Raw genomic sequence first — 21,540 nt, 5'->3', positions numbered from 1 at the left:
CACCTGAATTCAGTTTTGCTAAAATTTTGTTGAGAATTTTTGCATCTCTATTCATAAGGGATATTGGTCTGTAGTTTTCTTTTTTTGTTGTTGTGTCCTTTCCTGGTTTTAGTATCAGGGTGATGCTGGCTTCATAAAATGTATTGGGGAGGAAGATATAGACCAATGGAACAGAACTGAGAACCCACATATAAACTCATCCTCATATAGCCATCTAATCTTTGACAAAACAGACAAAACATACACTGGAGAAAAGTGCTGGGAAAACTGGATAGCCACACGTCAAAGACTGAAACAGGATCTGCACCATTCACAAAAATCACAAAATCAACTCTCAAAAAAATCAACTCAGAGTGGATAACAGACTTAAACCTAAGGTATGAAACTATAAGAATTCCAGAAGAAAATGTTGGAAAAACTCTTATAGACATTGGCGTAGGCAAAGAATTTATGAAGAAGATCGCAAAGGCAATCACAGCAACAATACAATAAATAAATGGGACCTGATAAAATTAAAAAGTTTCCACACAGCCAAGGAAACTATCATGAAAGAAAATAGACAACCTATTGAATGGGAGAAAATATTCACATGTTACACATACAATAAAGGGCTGATAAATAGAATCTGTACAGAACTCAGGAAAATCAGCAAGAAATAATCAAACAACCCTATCAAAAAGTGGGCAAAGGATATGAACAGAAACTTTTCAAAAGAAGAAAGACTAAAAGCTAACAAACATATGAAAAAATGTTCAGCATCTCTAATCCTCAGAGAAATACAAATCAAAAACACAATGAGATTATCACTTATCCTCAGTGAGAATGGGATTTATCCAAAAGTCCCAAAACTATAAACGTTGGCATGGTTTTGGAGAGATGGGAACACTCATACACTGCTGGTGGGACTGCAAACTAGTTCAACCTCTGTGGAAAGCAATATGGAGATATCTCAAAGAGATACAAGTAGAGCTACCATTTGATCCAGCAATCCCATTACTGGGCATCTATCCAAAAGAACAAAAGACATTCTATAAAAAAGATATCTGCACTCGAATGTTTATAGCAGCACAATTCACAATTGCAAAGATGTGGAAACAACCCAAGTGCCTATCAATACTTGAGTGGATTAATAAAATGTGGTATATGTATATCACAGAGTTCTACTCAGCCACAAAAAAACAATGGTTATTTAGTACCTCTTGTATTATCCTGGATAGAGCTGGAACCCTTTCTACCAAGTGAAGTATCACAAGAATGGAAAAACACAGACCACATGTACTCACCATCAAATTGGTATTCACTGATCAACACTTAAGTGCATATATAGTAATAACATTCATCAGGTTTTGGGCAGATGGGAGGGGGAAGAAGGGGATGAGTATATACACACTTAATGAGTGCAGTGCACACCATCTGGAGGATAGATATGCTTGAAGCTCTGACTCGGATGGGGCAAGGGCAATATACATTATCTAAAAAGAACTAGATCAATTCTCCATCTCAGTTTTACAGTCTGATTGTCTGAAATTTTAACTGTGTCACCACCCTAAAATATAGCACAATGACAATGACATAATATAAGCCTTGGAGAGAACATGGGAAGCTCCTGAGATGCTTCATTCAGATATATGCATAAAAGGGAGAAGAATGAACATTTCTATTGAAAGAGACTTGCTATTTACTGACACAGAGGATGTCAGGATTGTCTCCAGAAATAAAGGTCAACTTGCTATATTCTATTTGCACTAGCATTACTTGATAATGCCATGCACACCCATCTATGATATAACATTCTTTCAGTAGGTATATATCTCTTCTTTCAGTAGGTAGATAAACTCTTCTACATGTTACCTGATGAACAGACATGTTTAAAAATATTCACAGAAGCATTGCTTATAATAGCATTCATAGAAAAAAAAAACTGAGAATGATCTAATTGTCCAAAACCAAAATAAACAGAAAAATACCAATATATAGAAATAATGGAAAGCTATAAATATCACAGAAAATGAATGGAGTCTATCAACATCCATAAACAAGAACAAAACTCTAAAACATGATGTTCACTAGAAAAAAAGCAAATTATATAACATATACACCATGATTTCATTTATATAAAGTGACAAAACTAAATAATATATTGTTTGACACAAATATAAATGGCAAATACATACAGAGAATTAATACAAAATTAAGAACATGGTTATTTCTCAGAAGAATGGATGATGTTGCAATCAGGAAGAGGTCTACTACCTACTGTTATATGTTCAGTTTTTAACCTGGAAGATGGATACATGGTTGTTTTGTGCCATTATTGTTTTTAAATCTATAATATATGTTTTATATATGTAGGGAGCCTGAAAAATTACAAGTGTTGAATATAGCATGAGACAACAAAAGGTTTTCCAGCAGATTGCTGTGCAAGCAACTTCACTTCTTGTAGCTTACGACATAGAAGAGTCAATGGAGCCTGAAGTGATTCTAGCTAACTGAGATATAGAAACAAGCCTTTAGCAGGTCCCAATAAAAAAGAAGTGGCAGTCTCTAGGGTTTTGGAACAGTGCCATACCTCCTTCAGCAAGTAACAGCTGCTAAGAAAAAACTCCTGGATTGCTACCAAACTCTGATGGAGGCTGACTACCTGACTACCTGGTCACGGGACTCAAAAAACCATCTGGCCTGAGGCACCAGTCAAGAATTGGAGGCCATCTATTAATAGTTCAACAAACCATAAAATTAGGTACACCATTTCAACATTCAAAAAAGTCTATAAATTGTTCTTCATTATATTCTGACACCAGCTAGAAGTAGATTGTTATATTATATTAATAGCTATCCTTGGAGATGAACCTAAAGAACAATGACAAAGGGAAATCCTCCAAGTGACCAAAGTTTGAGTAATATATCACAGTATTGCCTGGGGTAATTTATGTTGGTTATCAAAGTCTATTGAAATGGTTTGTTAAAACATAGTGAATGCCAAAAGGAATATGGGAAGATGTAAGGGAACTCCTGGGTTAACTCATGTACTATTATGAGCAGTCACAAAATTTAATAAAATTTCTATATAAATGTATAACTAGGAGAATCACTAAGGGCTAAGAGTTTTCATAAATGAAGATTTGGGTTACTCTCTAAAGACAAAGACCCTCAGCAAACTAAGATGCTTTCTAGAGATAAGAATATCTAGAGTGAATATTAGAGGAGGGAGTTCATAAGTTACAACTATTATGACCAACTATAGACTGATAAATCTTATCTGAACTTGTATTTCTTTGCTTGCTCCTTGATTGTAATACTCATTCTTCCTATACAACCAATTTCCTGTAAAGTCACCATTATCAAAATTTTAAAAATATTTCTTCCTCTTCCTTTAGGTTGGATCACAATAGAACAAAAGGAAGACTAAATGTCACTTAAGATCTTGGACTTATGGAAGAGCAGTCTGGCATGGTTGGGACATATACCTGGGCAGCTGTTAAGGATGCTGGGGATTATCCCTAGATCCTGTTCAGAATTATTTTCATTATAAATGACAAATCCACCTTGAAGTAACATGAAAATAGGGAGGGGAAGGGAGAGAGAGAGAGAGAGACAGATTTTGAATGAGATGGATTAATTGATTTCAGGAGATTAAGGAAGAGCAAAGATTTTGCTGGGATTGACATGAACTGGAGTCTTGACTCTAAAGGAGTTTCTCTTTCCACCACCACTTTCTATTTCTTGTTTTTCTCTGGAACCATGGCTATTTACCATCTATGGCTCATATCTTATAAAACTAAGACCAAAGTGGAATGGGTACTTTTTCTTGGGATCATTTTAATCATCTTTATCACACCTTAAAAGATTACCTTTGTAATTGATTACTTCCAAGTATAGAAAACTAAGAATCACCTAATAATGTATATACCTCCCAATTCAAGCCACTTTAACAAATCAAACTAGTTTATCACTGCTTGCTCCTGTTAAATATAGATTTAAAATATATACTTCCAAACTCATGGTACATAATCAACAGAATTTCCTGCTTCATATCTTAAACAGGAATTATGAGTATCAACTAAAAGCAAAATCATAATTAAAAAGTAAACATTAACGCAAAAGAACATTCAAGTTATGCTTGGAGTTTTTGATAGCAAAGATAGCAGCATACAAATTCATAATTTTTATTTATATACACAATACATCTGTACTACCTACTTTTTAAACAAAATACTTTAAAGCCATTTTAAGTTATAATTTCTAAACAGTAGATATTATCTAGGTTAAAAGTTCCTTTTCTTATACATTCAGTATGATTAAAATATTTTCGGCAAGGGCACTATCCCTATAAAGAACCATATACCTAAGAAGATACAAAATATATCTACTAAAACAATAATAATGTTTACAGACACAAAAATACATTTATCATTCTTCATATTACATCATTTTAGGTAAGGATGCAGTAATTTATATGCTCTAATTTAATATAAAAAGTTATTTATAGCTTTTTAACTGTGACATGGTTTAATGTTGTTAACTTTTTATTTTGTTCTTTTGAAGCAGTAACATTATTTTTATTAAATCTTAAATCTCCATCTTTGAGTACACATATTTTTTTAGCAATTCTTTATTTTTTTCAAAAATAATAGGGTACACATATTTTAGGTTACATGGATTGTTTTTGTAATCCTTGAGTCATGGCTATAAGGTGTGTACATCACCCAAATAGTGTTCATAGTACCAATTAGGCTGATTTATCACTCTCCCTTTTTCCCTCCCACCCCCGCATTGCTTTCTGCTGAGTTATACTTGCCTCTGTACACATGAGTGCTCATCAGTAAGTTCCAATTTAATAGCAAGTACATGTCATGATTGTTTTCCCATTGTTGTGATACTTCACTTAAGAGAATGGTCTCCAGTTCCATCCAGGTTGTTGCATCTTTTTGATGACTGACTAGTACTCCATAGTATACATATACCACATTTTATTAATCCACTCACTAACTGATGGGCACTTGGGTTGAATTCACATCTTTGCAATTAGGAACTGTGTTGCAATAAACATTCTAGTGCAAGTGTCTTTTTCATCAAATGACTTCTTTTCCTTTGACTAAATACCTAGTAGTTGGATTGCTGGATCAAATGGTAGTTCTACTTCTAGTTCTTTGAGGAATTCCATACTGTTTTCCATAGACATTGTACTAACTGAAGTCCCACCAACAGTGTATAAGTGTTCCTTGCTCTATGCATCCATGCCAGAGTCTATTGTTTTTGTACTTTTTAGTAAATTCTAACTAGGGTAAGGTGATATCTCATTGTGGTTTTAATTTGTATTTCCCTGATGATTAGTGATGTTGAACATTTTTCATATGTTTATTGGTCCTTTGTCTATCTTCTTTTGAGAAGCTTCTGTTCTTGTCTTTGGCTCACTTTTTAATAGGGCTGTTTGTTTTTTTCTTGCTGATATGCTTGAGTTCTTTGTAAATTCTAGTTATTAGCCCTTCATTAGATGTGTAGCTTACGAATATGTTCTCCTATTCTGTAGGTTGTCTATTTTCTCTGTTGACTGATTCCTTAGCTGTGCAGAAGCTTTTTAGTTTAAATCCCATTTACTGATTTTTGTTGTTACCATGATTGTCACTGGGGTCTTTTTCATAAATTCTTGGCCTATGCCAATATCTAGAAGAGTTTTTCCTACATTTTCATCTGGAATTCTTATGGTTTCATGTCTTAGATCTAAATCTTTTATCAATCTTGAATTAAGTTTTATGAGTGGTGAGATGTAGGGGTCTTTTTTCATTCTTCTGCATGTGGCTATCCAATTTTCCCAGCACTGTTTATTGAATGGGGCTTCTTTTCCCCAGTGTACGTTGTTGTCTGCTTTGTATGACATGGTTTTATATGGGAGTTTCCTTAGTTTAATAAAAGAATAAATTACTTAACTGCTTTTGGCTCTTTACTGTTCAATTCCTTACCCTTGCACAGAAACAAGACTGCATATTGCCCTTTGTTGATATTGCTGCCCAAGCTCATTATCATGTGAATATCTGGTTATTGTTTTATAAATGTTCATTTTCCACAAGCTCACAGTTTTTTTCTTTCTCAACAGTCGACTTTACACTAGCCACACTCATTATCATCATGTGGCAGTACTGCTCTTCCTCTGCCTTTGCTGCTTTAAAAATTAATGCACTGTTATTTTCTGAATACTGCATAAGCTGCTTATGAGTACATTATGCTATCAAGCAAGCACATGCAGAAAAGCTTCCTAAACTGTTATTCTTTCAATGAAAATACAGCTGGTTCTGCTTCAAAGGCACATCTTTTCACCTGCAAATGGACTTGCTCCTACACTTATTCCTCAATTCATTGTCTTTTATTTGTGTCTGGAAATCTTTAATTGCCTTTAATTAGAAAAAAGTAAATTTAGTGCTTTAATCTTGCAAATACATTCAATCATAATTCTGTCTGGGATGAATACCAAGTTCTATTCACTGTCTGATCTCTATAACAAAGATATATAATTTATTGTCCATTTATATAGACCACACCAATTAAGATACAATAGAAAAGCAGAGAGATAAGAGTCAAAATATTTGAAAAGAAAAATTTGCAATCTAAATTTAATTACTCAAATGAATTATTGGAAGATGAGTTATTTACAGCATGCCAAAAATACCGACAAATAATATTTGCTAATCAACAATAAAGACTTTTATATTTCCTTCAACATTTTTTAGAATAATTTCTCATCAACTACTTCAAATCCCTCCTCCCTTCCTCAAAATGCAAAACACTATTTGGAATCTTATTTTTCCCATATTACCAAAATTACATAAAAAAGAGTAATACAATTTGTCATATACTTTCCCAACTGCCATATCAATACAATTTTTAGTTACTATAAAACAAATTATAAACAACTATAGAAGTCTCATTACAAAACTAGGGGTCAGCAGTGTTGCTTAGGGAATCTTATGGCAAATTCAAGTAGCTATGCCTGTAAACAAATGGTCTGCATTTTGATACCTTCAAGCTGAACAAAATTACAAGTGTTTATACGAAAATAACTAAGTAAAACATTAATCAATCAAATTGATAAAATGAAAATTATTATAGAACCAGAAACACAATAAAAAATGGATCCAGTGGATTACCACCAGCATAGTGCATGTTTATATTTAACCAATCATGCAAAATGGTACCATATATTTGCTTAAAGAAAAAAAAAAAGGAAATACTATCTATAAAAGTAAAATACACAAAAAATACTTTCCTCAAAACTATATAGAGATATCTGGACTATAGCAAGCTGGTAAATTAATCCTTTCAAGTGAAAATCTCATGCAAACATTTTCATAATGTTACAAAGAAAACTCAAACCAATAATTTTTCAATGCTTGGACAGAACAGCTTTACTCTAACCATATATTACAAAGGACACATCACTATTTAACAGCACAGTAAATACTAAGAAACAAGCACTAAGCTTTGGGCTGCTACAAAGATAAGCCAATAAGTTGTTCATGAAATATAAACTAATTTCCGGCCGGGTGCAGTGGCTCACGCCTGTAATCCTAGCACTCTGGGAGGCCAAGGCGGGCAGATTGCTCCAGGTCAGGAGTTCAAAATCAGCCTGAGCAAGAGCGACACCCCGTGTGTCTACTATAAATAGCAAGAAATTAATTGGCCAACTAATATATATAGAAAAAAAAAATTAGCCGGGCATGGTGGCGCATGCCTGTAGTCCCAGCTACTCAGGAGGCTGAGGCAGCAGGATTGCTTGAGCGCAGGAGTTTGAGGTTGCTGTGAGCTAGGCTGACGCCACGGCACTCACTCTAGCCTGGGCAACAAAGTGAGACTCTGTCTCAAAAAGCAAATAAATAAATAAAATAAATAAACTAATTTCTAAGAAAATCGTATTAAAAATGCTAACCAAGCAATAGGTTATACATGGAGGGGAAATGTAATTAAATAGAAGATATCATCTAATAAATTAAAACAAACATTAGTTTGCACTTAGCAAAAAAATAAATCAAACATTTAAGAAATTGCTATGTACAAGAACTCTTGGGGATGTAGAAAAGTAGAATCAAAGAAAAACAATAAAAAGGATAACAGAGAAGATAAATGGCAAACAACATATTTCAGTAAGTTTTCAAGTTAGTTAAAGATGCTATTTATTATTTCAAGAGAAATGATAGAGTACTTAAGATTAATATAAACATATTAGGTTAAACAAATGGCATGTAAAATTTTAATTACCTGAGAATTAGAAAAGTTGTTTCATTGACTATTTAAGGAAATATTTATTGAATACCCTCTATGAACATCATCAGAGATGTAAAAAAAAAAACTTAGAGCTTCTGTGTTCAAGAATATTTACATCCCAGTAATTTAAAGTAATTACACATGAAAGATACAAGAGAGTAATCACATGTTAAACATCTTTTATATTGTTTAGGATAAATAAAGATATTCATACACTTTACATTTCATTAAGTGAAATATGTCACAAAAATTTGAGGGAATCCCCCTCCCCACTGAAAAAAAAGGAAGGAAAGAAAGAAATGAATGGAAAACATTGATGATTATGTGAAGAATGAAAAAAGGACTGCTAAATTTTTCATGAAAAAAGGGTTAGAGTGAAGATTAGCAAAAAAAAGTCAAACAAAAATTACAAATGAAATTGTAAAAGAAAAAACTCATATTTTTCATGCACAGTAAATGAGATTAAATTTCCTTGCTTCAAAACAAAAATTCTTAGCTATATTAAAAATAAAATGTTGAATTATAGATCAAAATAAAGGAATAGGAAAATTAGAATACTAAACAAAAGACCAATATTTTACTAATATTAATATAATATATTAATAAAACAAAAATGCAAAGAAAAGATTTCATAAGAACTTTATAAATATAAAGGTCATTATATAATAGAAAAGGGTGAATTATCATAAATGTATACCAATTTACAAATGCTAAGCAACAAAAACATAGCCTCAAAATATATAAAGCAAAAACTGACAGAATAGAATTATAAGAACTGAAAATTCCATAATCTTAGGAGATTTCTATTCTCCTTTTTCACAAAATGATAGCTAAAACATATACAAAGCACAGAATAGATTTGAAAACTATAATTACCCTAAGTGGTACTACATCCAAATATAAAAGAATAATTATTCCTTTCAAGCACAGAATAAATGCTAACAAAATTGACCACATACTAGGCCATAGAGGAAAGCTTCATATCAAAAATTGATATTATACAAAAAATATCCTCTGAACTAAAAACAAGTTTAAAAATCAATTTGAGGAGCAGGAAAAGTTTAAAGATTTTGTATATGATTAAAGTTAAGTTGTTACCAACTTAAACTAAACTGTTATGTTTTATGCAAGTCTCATGGTATAACCACAAAGAAAAATCTAATTGTAGATACAAAAAAGATAAAGAATCAAAATATATCACTACAAAAAAAAATCATCAAATTGCAAAGAAAGACAGAAAGAGAGGAACAAAAGAACTACAAGACAGACAGAAAACAATTAACAAAATTACAATAATAAATCCTAACCTATGAATAATTATTTTAAATATAAATGAATTAAACTCACCAACAAATGATATACAGTGGCTAAATGGATTTTTAAAAGGATTCAATTACATGCTGTCTATAAGACTTACGTTAGACTTAATGACACATATAGGCTGAAAGTAAAGAGATGGAAAAAGATACTCCATGCAAATAGTAACCTAAAGCTAGCAGGTGCGACTTATATCTCACAAAATAGACTTTAAGCCAAAAACTGTCACTAGAGAAAAAAAAGATCATTTCACAATACATAATGATAAATGAATAAACTCTACAGGAAGATATAACAATTATAAATATATCCATATGCATTGAACATCAGAGCACCTAAATATATAAAGACAACATTCATGGAATAGAAGAAATAGAAAGCAGTATAATAATAGTAGGAGACTTCAATGATGGATAAATCATCCAGACAGAAAATCAACAAAACAGCAGACTTAAGCAATACTATAGAACAAATGGATTTAACAAATGTATACAGAACATATCACTGGACAGCAACAGAATACACATTATTCTCAAGTGCACACTAACATTTTCAAATGCACACTAACACTCTAACACAGATCATATACTAGGTCACAAAATAAGCTTTAACAGATTTAGGAAGATTGAAATCATTTCAAGTATCTTTTCTGACACAATGAAATGAAACTAGAAATCAACAACAAAAGAAAAATTGGACAGTTCACAAATATGTGGAACTTAGCTCATTCTTAAACAATAATTCAAAGAAGAAATCAAAATGGAAACTACAAACATTTTGAGACAAATGAAAATGAAAACACAGTATATCAAAATTTATGGCATGCAGCAAAAGTAGTACTGAGAGAAAAGTCTATAGCAATAAAAACCTACATTTAAAAAGAAATATTTCAAACAAACTAACTTTACACCTCAAGAAATTAGAAAAAGAACAAACCAAGCACAAAGTTAGCAGAAGGAAAGAAATATTAAAGATTGTACCAGACATAAATAAAACAGAGAATAGGGGAAAATTCAGTACAACTAAGAGAGGGTTTTTTGAAAGATAAACAAAATTGACAAGCCTAACTAATTGGCTATACTAAGAAAAAAGAGAGAAGACTCAAATCAATAAAATCACAAATCAAAGAACAGACATTACAAATCATGCCACAAAATTAAAAGGATCACAATGGATAATTATGAACAATTATACACCAACAAATTGAATAATCTAAAAGAAATGGATACATTCCTAGAGATATACAACCAAACAAGAATGAATCAAGAAGAAATAGAAAGCCTGTAACAGACCAATAACAAATAAGGAGGCTGAATCACTAATGAAAAACTTCCCAACAAACAAAAGCCCGGTACCAGATGGCTTCAGAGGTGAATTCTACCAAACATTTAAAAAAGAATAATACCAATACCTCTTAAACTTTTCCAAAAAATAAAAAAAGAGAGAACATTTCTAAACTAATTTTACAAGGTCAGCATCATCTTGATTCCAAAGCCAGACAAAGATACCACAAGAAAAGAAAACTCCTGGCCAATATATTTGATGAACATGGATACAAAAATTCTCAACAAAATATAAGCAAACAATTCAACAAGGCATTATAAAACTCATACACAATGACCAAGTGGTATTTATCCCTGGGATGCAAGGATGATTCAGCATATGAAAATCAATCAATATGATATAATTCATTAACAGATAAAAGGATAAAAATCACACAATAATCTCAAAAAATACAGAAAAAGCATGGAATAAAAAAAATATCAACACTCTTTCATGATAAAAATTCTCAATAAATTAGGCATAGAATGAATAAAAGCCATACATGAAAAAGCCACAACTAACATCACACTCAATGGTGAAAAAAACTGAAAGATATTCCTCTAACATCTGGAACAAAGCAAGGATTCCCACTCCCACCACTTATATTCAACATAGTGCTAGAAATCCTAGCCAGAAAAATTAGGTAGAAAAAAAAAGAAAAGAAATAAAATACATCCAAATTGGAAAGGGAGAAGTAAAATTGTCCATGTTTGCAAATGATCTGATTTGATCTTATATATAGAAAACTCTGAAGACTCCACCAAAAAAAACCAAAAAAACAATTAAATTAATTTAATAAAGTGGCAGTATAGAAAATCAACATAAAAAAATCAGTTGCAGTTGTCTTTCCATACACTAACAATGAACTATCTGAGAAAGAAATTAATAAAACAATTCCATTTATAACAGCACCAAAAAGAATAAAACACTAAGTAATAAATTTAACAAAAAATGTAAAAGATTTATACAATAAAAACTACAAAACATTGGTGAAAGAAATTACAGCAGACAAAAATAAATGAAAAGATATTCCATGTTCATAGATTGGAAGACTTAGTATTGTTAAAATGTCCATACTACCCAAAGCATCTACAGATTCGGTGCAAGCCCTATCAAAATCCCAATGGCTTTTTTTTACAGAAACAGAAAACAATTCTAAAATTAATGCAGAACCACAAAGACCCTGAATAGTCAAAGCAATTCTGAGCAGGAAGAACAAAGCTGGAGGCATCACATTCCCAATTTCAATACATATTAAAAAGCTATAGTAATCAAAACAGTATGTCATTAGCATTAAATCAGAAATATAGACCAATGAAGCAAAATAGAAAGCTCAGAAATAAACCCACATATATATGCTCAAGATATCTTCAACAAGTGTACCAAGACTACATGATGGGGAAAAGATAGTCTCTTCAAAATATGGTGCTGGGAAAACTAAATATCCACATTCAAAAGAATGAAATCAGTCCCTTATCTTGCACTACACACAAAGTCAGCTAAAAATGGATTAAAGACTTAAACATAATGGGTGAAACATTAAAACTACTAGAAGAAAACATAAGGAATAACCTTCTTGACATTGTTCTTAGCAATAATTTCTTGAATATGACACTAAAAGTACAGACAACAAAAGCAAAAATAAACAAGTGGGACTCCATTAAACTAAAAAGCTCCGCATAGCATAGAAGACAATGAACAAAATGAAAAGGCAACCTATAGTATAGGAGAAAATATTTACCAACCATGTATTTCAGAGTTAGTCCAAAATATGTAAGGAACTCCTACTTTACAATAGCAAAAATACAAGTGTCTTGACTAAAATATGGTCAAAATACCTGAAGAGACATTTCTCCAAAGAAAATGGAGACAAATAGCCAAGAGGTACATGAAAAAGGTGCTCAGTATCCCTAATTATCAGGCAAATGCCTATCAAAACACAATGCATGAGATTAGCAAAAACTTGAAATCTAAGAGTAACGAAAAGGTATGGAGAAACAGAAACCTTTATTCACCGATAGTAGGACTGTAAAATAGTACAACCACAATAAAGAACAGTTTAGCAACATCTAGCAAAGCTGAAAATGCACGTTCCTGTTACACAATATAGTTTTTGGTATTTGCCCTAAAGAAGAGAAAAAAATAAAACTAAGTTAATATTTTAAAGAAACAGTGGCTAAGAATTTTCTTAGATTATATTAAGGAAATGAATCCATAATAGGAAGGCTAGCAAATCCCAAGGAAGATAAACGAAGGCAAATCTATACCTAGACTCACTATAGTGAAACTGCAGAAATCCAAAGACACAGAAAATCTTAAAAGAGGTAGAAAATAAAATACTGATTACCTTCAAAAAGCAGCATTTATATTGATTTACCAGCAGCAAAAATAATAGCTAAAATGTAGCAGTCATCACATGTTGAAAGAACACAGGATGAAAATAAAACCCGCAAAATGAGACTCCTATAACCAAAGAAAGCCTCTTTCAATAATAAAGGTAAAATAAATTCAATGATGTAAAAGAAAAAAACTAAGAATTTTCCAAAAGTGGGCCTGAATTCTAGGAAATTCTAAAAAATTCTCATCAGACGCACTCAAAAAATTTCAAATAGAAAGTCTTTGATGTAAAAGGGAGCAGAGAAAGTGATAAATATATATACAATCATAAATGAATTTTGACTGAATATAATAGTATCTTAGTGGGGTTAAAAATATAATTAAGAAATATAAGAATCCTACTTTACCCTTTGTATTCCTAAATCAAAAGCAGAGGTAACTGAGATGCTCATGACACCCATAGTGCTATTATACTGTCAACTCCATGAACTCAGATCTTAAGACTTCACCATTGCATCTCCCAATACCTAATATAATCTTGGGCCCCAAAGAAGCAGTATAGTGAAATGAATCCAGTCCTGGCTCTAACTCTTACCAATCGTAGAACCTTGGAAAAGTTCTCCAACCTATCTATGCTATGGTTTACTGATCTGTAATAATGAAAATACTAATAGTTCCTATACCATAGGACTACTGCGAGGATTCAATAATACATGCTTGGCACAAGATGTTTAATAATTGTCACCTACTTCTATTATATAGAGATTTAAAAGAAAATTAGTTGTGTCTTTGTATGATTTACCTAGCACATGTAAATATGAAGCTTGCAATGCTTAATAACATCTATTTATAAAATATTTCAATTATGTTAAAAGTATTTTTTAAATCTTTTTGCTCCCCATTTTGAAATAATTTATGTTTAGAATAATATATGTAATATTAGTTAATCTCATACTATCTATCTTTAAAATATTATTTCTGAAGAAAGGATGATGTCCAAACCAATTGATTTTCCTTTGTAGTCAGTAATATTTCAGAATAATCAGTTTTCCTTAGTTCACTGCCTTGAAGGTGAAAAGTATTTTATCTCTGTTTGCTACACATGTCAAGATCATGCTACAATTATACAATAGTGTCAGTTTAATGTGAAATTTCTGTATCTACAAGGTGTTTCCAGTCACAACATAGGCCCATTTGATTCTTACTAGGGAAAAGAACATTTATAAAGAAAGACTTTTGTAAAAGCCATTTATTTATAGTACACAGTTGAAAAGGCAAAACTTTTAGTGGAAGATAAATATTTTTTAAAAATGTTAAAATCATCATTTAAAAATGGCTTTGTTTTTGCCAAATATAGCTATTGACTGACCATGCAAAATTTATATAAATGAGATTTAGTAGCAAGGGGACATTGCACACATATAATGCCACTATTCTTTATGAAAGTTTATTAGAAAACTAAATTAGCTTACTAATAATTTTAATATTAAAAAACACCATGATATTCAGTTAATTGACTATTTATGGGCTTGTGTTTTTTTAACCACCAATATAGTAGTATCTCCACAAAATAATTCTAGCTGCTTTACTCCCTCCTCACATTTTCTGTCATATCTGGGAAACATCTGTGTAAGATTCTAGTTAAGTCAGAGTGTTAGTAATAAAAGATCTATTATCATCAGTCTGAGTTCAGCCTAGTGATACTTTCTAACGTTACGATAGAAAATCCTTCTTTGAAAAAAAAAAAAAATCCTTGAATTAGATAATGTCTTATTTAAAAATTTTTCTATTTCATTTATTTCTCAACCTTTACAAAAACCTTATACATAACGTTCAATACCACATGCAAGATAATCTTATGACAGTGTATTATGCTTAAAAAGAGTAAACAAAAGTATACCCTCACAAGTTTACACTTCATACATTTTGTTTGATTATGGCTACTATATTTGCAAAGTACATACAGGATAACTCATATCCATGCAGCAATCTAGTTTATAAATGGCTCTAACACTTATGGAGATCACAAGAACCCTGTGAGACAGGTACATCTTGTGTCCACTTATATTTTTAAGAGAAAGTCAAACAGGAAACAGAAATTTGTATGGGAATACAAGCACATTACAGAACTCTTAGAACTCTCAGAACAATTTTAGATAAAAAGAGAGCTCAGGCTTCACAACTAATTATTTTCTCTGCCTTATTCTTCTTGGACGCTAATAAATATAAAAAGAACTGAATAAATGGAAAGATATAACATGTTTATAGAACAAAAGATTTTGGATGTTTAATATCTAGTCTCCAAAATTGACTATTAGATAAAATTAAATTTAAATAAAAACCTTAACAGGCTTTCTTTGTAGAAACAAATTCAACTATGGTAACAGAAATCAGAATGGTGGTTGCAAATGGGGGTTGGGCAGGGACTGACTGGAAGCAGATACAAGAAACTACTGGGGAAGATGGAAATATTCTATATTTTTGTTGGCATATATGTTTACATGGGTATACATGTACTTGTCAAATTTCTAGGAATTGTCTATTTAAGAGTTGGATGTAGAATGTTCCACAATATGAGTATTCTTTATTTATGTGGTTAGTACATCCTCAGAGACTTCACTATATTAATAGTAAGCAAGACCTTCTGTTTAAACAAATACATAAGTAACCTAACTTAAATAAAATAACCCACACCATTCATAATGCATTCTATAATCATGGAAGAAAGGATATACAAAAGAAATAAATACCATAAACTCTGCTTCAAAAATAATCCAGTTATAAATATTATTTTAATTTGTATTGATCTATGAATTAGATTTTTTCATGAAGTTTTTATTTCATTTTTTATTTCAGTAGTTGTTTTGTTTTTATTTATTTGACTATTTAGATTTCTTCTTTTTGAATTGCTTCCTCTTACTACTTGTCCATTTTGTTGTTGGGTTTCTAGACTATTTTATTTATTTATGATAGGACTTAATTTTTCTGCATATAAATTCTTAGTTGGTTTCAATAAGGACACCAAGAAGACACATGGAAAATAGTCTCTTCCTAAATAGTGTTGGAAAAACTGGATAGCCACAAACTAAAGAATGAAATTGGATCCTTGTATTACACTATACACAAAAATCAACTCAAAATGGATTAAAGATCTAAATATTAAGACCTGAAACTGGTAAAACTCCTGAAAGTAAACACAGGAGGAAAGCTCTTAGACTTTGATCTTGGCAATGAATTTTTGAACAGGACACTTGTATATACAAACACAATGAGTGAAATGTGCAACGTTTGGGGGATGGTCACGCTTGAAGCTCTGACTCGAGCGGGTAGGGGGAACATGGGCAATATACGTAACATTAACATTTGTACCCCCATAATATGCTGAAATTAAAAAAAAGAAAGAGCATTCTACAGATTGGTCAGGTAGTATATATGGAGTGGATATATGGCCTGAGTGGGACAGAGTGGTACCGTGTTAGATTTAATCGTGCTACTCAGAACAGCACAAAATTTAAAATTTATGAATTGCTTTTTTCTGGAATTGTCATTTAATATCTTCACACCACAGTTAACTGCAAGTAACTGAAACCACCAAAAGCCAAATCGTGGAAAAGAGAGGATTATTGTATCTGATAAGGGTTAATATGCAAAATATATAAGGAAGTCACACAATCAATAGCAAGAAAACAGCCTGATTGAAAAAAAAAGGTGTAAAGGACCTAAATAGATATTTTTCCAAGGTCGACAAAAATAACCCACAATTATATGAAAAGGTACTCAACATTGCTGATTATCAGGAAAATACAAATCAAAATGCAATGAGACACCATCTCAAACCCTTAGTATGGCTATTATCAAAAAGACAAGAGATAGGTGTTGCTTAGGGTGTGGAGAAGAGGAAATTCTTGTTGTATGCTGTTGGTAGAAATGAAAAGAGATGCAGACATTATGGAAAACATTATGGAGGTTTCTCAAAAAATTACAAGTAGAGCTACAATATGACCAGCAATCTGTCTTCTGGGTATATACTCTAGGGAAATGAAATTAGCACTTTGTAGAGATATCTCCAGTTCCATGTTCAGTGCAGCATTGCTCACTATAATAGCCAAGATAGGGCAACAACCTAAGTGTCTGTTAATGGACTACAGAATCAAGAAATTGTGAATATTATTCAGCCTTAAAAAAGGAGATCCTGCCATTTCAGAGAACATGGATGAACCTGGAGGACATTATGCCAAGTGAAATAAGCCAGCCACAGAAAGAAAAATACTGCACGATCTCTCTTATTATTTGGAATCTTACAAAGTCAGTCGAATATATAGAAAAAGAGAGTAGAATGGTAGTTACCAAAGGTGGAGAGGAAGAGGAAATGGGTAGATACAGGTCAAAGGATACAAAGATAAATAAAGCTATAGATCTAATGTATGACATGAGGACTACAGTTACTATTCTATTGAACAGTAGACATTTGCTGAGAGTAGATTTTATGTGCCCTTACCACACACACACAAAGGTATATGTGAGATGATGGATATTTTAATTGATTTTACTGTAGTGATCATTTCATACGTGTGTGTGTGTGTGTGTATCAAAACATCATCATGCCATACACCTTAAATATACATGCAATAAAAAGTCTTAATTGGCTATATGCATTTCAAATATTTTTTCACATTATTTGAATGACTTTTGTTTTGTAAAAGTATCTTTTTCTTTATAGAATACACTTTTTGTGTCATATTTATAAACTAGATATATACTCTCTTTTAATATCAATTGTTTATAATTATTTTCTGGCTTCTATTGTAACTTCTTTGTTTATCCACCAGTTATTTAGAAGTTATTTTTTATTAATTTATTATTTTTCATTTCCAAAGGAATGTTAGGGATGAAAGGGAGCACACAAAAGAAGAGGGTGGGGATAGGGAAAGGGAAGTTACCCTTTTGGTTCTAGCTTCTGATTTACTACACTTTGATAAAAATGTGGTTGTAGAATATTGATTTTATATAATTTGAGGGACTTTCTTAGTGACATAGTATACAGGTGATTTTTTACATATACTCCATGTATCCACGAAAAGAAAACCCTTCACTTAGAGAGCATAAGCTAAAACAGATAAGCTTCCTATTATCTTTCTGTGCTAATGAGTGTACTTTCCTCTAGCCCACCATTTTAGTAAGGTAGTATTTCTTTAAGGGTCCAAATACAATTGAGAGTCTCAATTTCATCTCCAAAGCCTTGTCTCCAGTCTCCCCTAAACCTTCACTTATGACCCCTGGAGAGGTCTGTTAATATTTTCTGAGCTTAGGTTTCCATTTAAAAGGACGTTTGTTCCATTTTATTCAGCATATTTACTTTAAAAGAGAATTTTAAGGTTATTAAGTTATTGCCATCAAGAGTCAACAAAATTAAAAGTTTTTACATGGATAAGAAGAAATGATTTAATAGATGATAATATCCCAAAATAATAACTGTATAAAGGTATCTAACTTTAAGAGTAATAATCAAAATTATTTTTGCTTTTAAAAACTATAAAATCATTGAAAAGTCACAAGAACATGCAGTATATATTTTTACTGGTAAGCAGGGCTACATTTACTTTTGCTCCTATAAAACTCTATAAAGTGCTTCTTTACTCATATATTTCTGTGTATCCTATGTATCAGAGAAAATCTGTTTTCTTAATATCATGCATAATTGTTTTTTCCTTTATCTTCAATTCATAGGAATATACTGAAGAAAATTCATTGCTTACCAATTTGCTTTCTATACTGATCAACAGGAAGTTTGACAGTGGCAGCATCTTTTCTACCCATTTTTGATCTCCAAAATGCCTGCTGAAAAGAGAGAAAACAAATATGATGAAATCCTTTAAAAAAAAAGACTATCTACAAACTTCAGGAATAATTTATTCCATAAAATTCATTTTTAAAGCAATGGGTAAAAATGCCTTTGACTTATTCCCATTAGATATCCATAAAGAAAACAAATTTTTTTCAACTAAATTATCAAGGATACAGTTGCTGGTAATTAAATTTCCCAATCATTTGTTCTTGGTAACATTCATTTTATCAGGTACCATCAACGTTCAATTAAACCACACTATTAGAGAATATTATCTGTAAATTTGAAAATCAGGTACTATTTATTCAGCTGGGTTGGGGCTGTAGGCATGCTATTGGCAGCATGTTTCTTTCCAATTACCTACTATGTTACACAAAAAGTAAAGCTAAAGTTTGAATCTCAAGTATTTTGCATTTTGTTTTAAAAAGCATAACATATGTAACCAATGTCAATGGATTTCAGAAGAAGATCATGTCTGTAAATAAGGATAATTTGACTTCTTTCCAATTTGGATGCCTTTTGTAACATTCTCTTGCCAGATTCTCTGGCTAGGATTTCCAGTACTATATTGAATGGAAGTGGTAAAAGTGGACATCCTTGTTCCAGATCTTAGTGGAAAAGCATTTTTCACTTTTGGTATTAGCTGTAGGTTTGTCATATATGGCCTTTATTGTGTTGAGCTATGTTCCTTCTATACCAAATTTGTTCAGAGTTTTTATCATGAAACATTGTTGAATTTTGTCAGATGCCTTTTCTGAGTCTATTGAAGTGATCATATTGTTTTTGTCCTTCATTCTGTTAATGTGATGTATCACGTTTATTGATTTGCATATATTGCACCTTCCGTGCATCCCTGGGTGAATTCCTCTTGATCATCATGAATAATCATTATAAAGGGCTGTTGAATTCAATTTGCTATTATTTTGTTGAGGATTTTTAACAACTATGTTCATTAGGCATACTGACCTGTAGTTTTCTTTTCTTCCTGTTGTGTCCTTGTCTGGTTTTGATATCAAGGTAATGCTGGCCTAGTAGAATTGGTCTTAGTTCTTTAAATATATAGTAGAATTCAGCAGTGAATCCATCAGGTCCTGGGCTTTTCTTTGATGAGAGACTTTTTATTACTGCTTTGATCTCATTACTCATTATTGGTCTGTCCAGGTTTTCTATTTCTTCATGGCCAATCTTGGTAGGTTGTATATGTCCAGGAATTTATCCATTTCTTCTAGGTTTTCTAATTTGTTGGTGTACAGTTGTTCATAATAGTCTCTAAAGATTCTTTGTATTTCTGTGGTATCATCTGTAATGTTTCCTATTTGTCTCTGATTCTATTTATATAGGTTTTCGCTCTTTTTTCTTAGTCAAGCTAAAGGTGTGTTGATTGTGTTTATCTTACAAAAAACAACCTTTTTGTTTCATTGATTTTTTTGTATTTTTTGTCTTAATTTATTTCTGGCCTGCAAATCCTATTACTTTGAATGAATTCAAATAATATAGCAGAGACTACAACCTGCTCACCAAATCTATATTCTCCTTTTTACCTGGTAGAGTTAAACTCTATTGCTTAATGTAAATTCAAATATGTAATTCATTGTCAATGGAATATGAATGGAAGTGATGTGCATCACCTTCGGACATGAATATAAATAACTACCATGCATAATTTTGTGTTGTCTTTTCCCCTTCCAATTGGCTACAATGGAAATGATCCCCAGAAGAACCCTGAAGGTGTATTTGTAGGAACCTCAGTCAACTTTGGATGGAAAAGGCTACTCTAACTTGTTTACCATCCTAGTACTCTGAGAAGGAATGGAATTCTATTGTGGTTGAGTTGCTTGACATTAGTGGGGTCTATCTAATACAGGTATTTGTGCCTGAAAATTATCCGTCACTACTTCTAGTAAGGTACTACAAGATAAAGATGAGATCAGGCAAGAACTGGTCAGCTCACAAACAAAAATATAGAAAATAGAGAGTATAGTAATTTGGGGACTAAGGAGGTTAGAAAAGCCATCTCCTTCTAAAAACCAAATAATAGGAAAAAAAAGCCTTGAAGAACAAAGGCCTATTATGACTTCTGAGCTAGAGACAGAGAAAGAGAGAGAAATAAACAGCAGATTAAGGGTGCTACAGTCTCACCTGAGCCTATTACTTCAGGTTACTCCAATGTAGACATTATTGGGTAGCAATAGAAAGGAAAGGAGTTCTGAAGCACAGAAAGAAAGCAGACATGAGAATTATGTCTACAAAAGAAATTGCAGTGTTAGCCACATGCACATGCGACTTAGTAGAAATGGTAAGAAGGTTACTAAAATTTGAAGGAAGTATATTTACAAAGAAACCAGAAATTTTGTCTAAAAAATTCTTTGACTGAAAATCAACTCTTGGGTATCTACATTGAAACCAGTAGATTGCAGCTCTAAGGAAGGCAAACCAAGTTTGTAACATCCAATTCATATGTG

General features: G+C 31.8%; 1 protein-coding gene across 4 annotated transcripts in view; it reads right to left on the bottom strand.

Moving 5' to 3' along the window:
• The window catches only part of TRIQK (triple QxxK/R motif containing), an 89,801-nt gene that overhangs the window by 16,465 nt on the left and 51,796 nt on the right, over nt 1-21,540 (bottom strand). For 3 of the 4 annotated variants that reach the window (XM_012749628.3, XM_012749626.3, XM_076005166.1), the window contains one exon: nt 18,990-19,071. In XM_012749628.3, coding sequence (XP_012605082.1) covers nt 18,990-19,050 — 61 coding nt within the window. In that variant the 5' untranslated portion in view covers nt 19,051-19,071. The remainder of the gene's footprint in view (nt 1-18,989; nt 19,072-21,540) is intronic. The other variant, XM_012749630.3, reaches the window with a different exon arrangement.

The sequence above is a fragment of the Microcebus murinus genome, chromosome 7 (genome assembly GCF_040939455.1).
Source record: "Microcebus murinus isolate Inina chromosome 7, M.murinus_Inina_mat1.0, whole genome shotgun sequence".
In the NCBI taxonomy this organism is placed as follows: Eukaryota; Metazoa; Chordata; class Mammalia; order Primates; family Cheirogaleidae; genus Microcebus; species Microcebus murinus.
The sequence above is the reverse complement of the archived record's forward strand: the minus strand, read 5'-3'. Positions and strand labels throughout refer to the sequence as shown.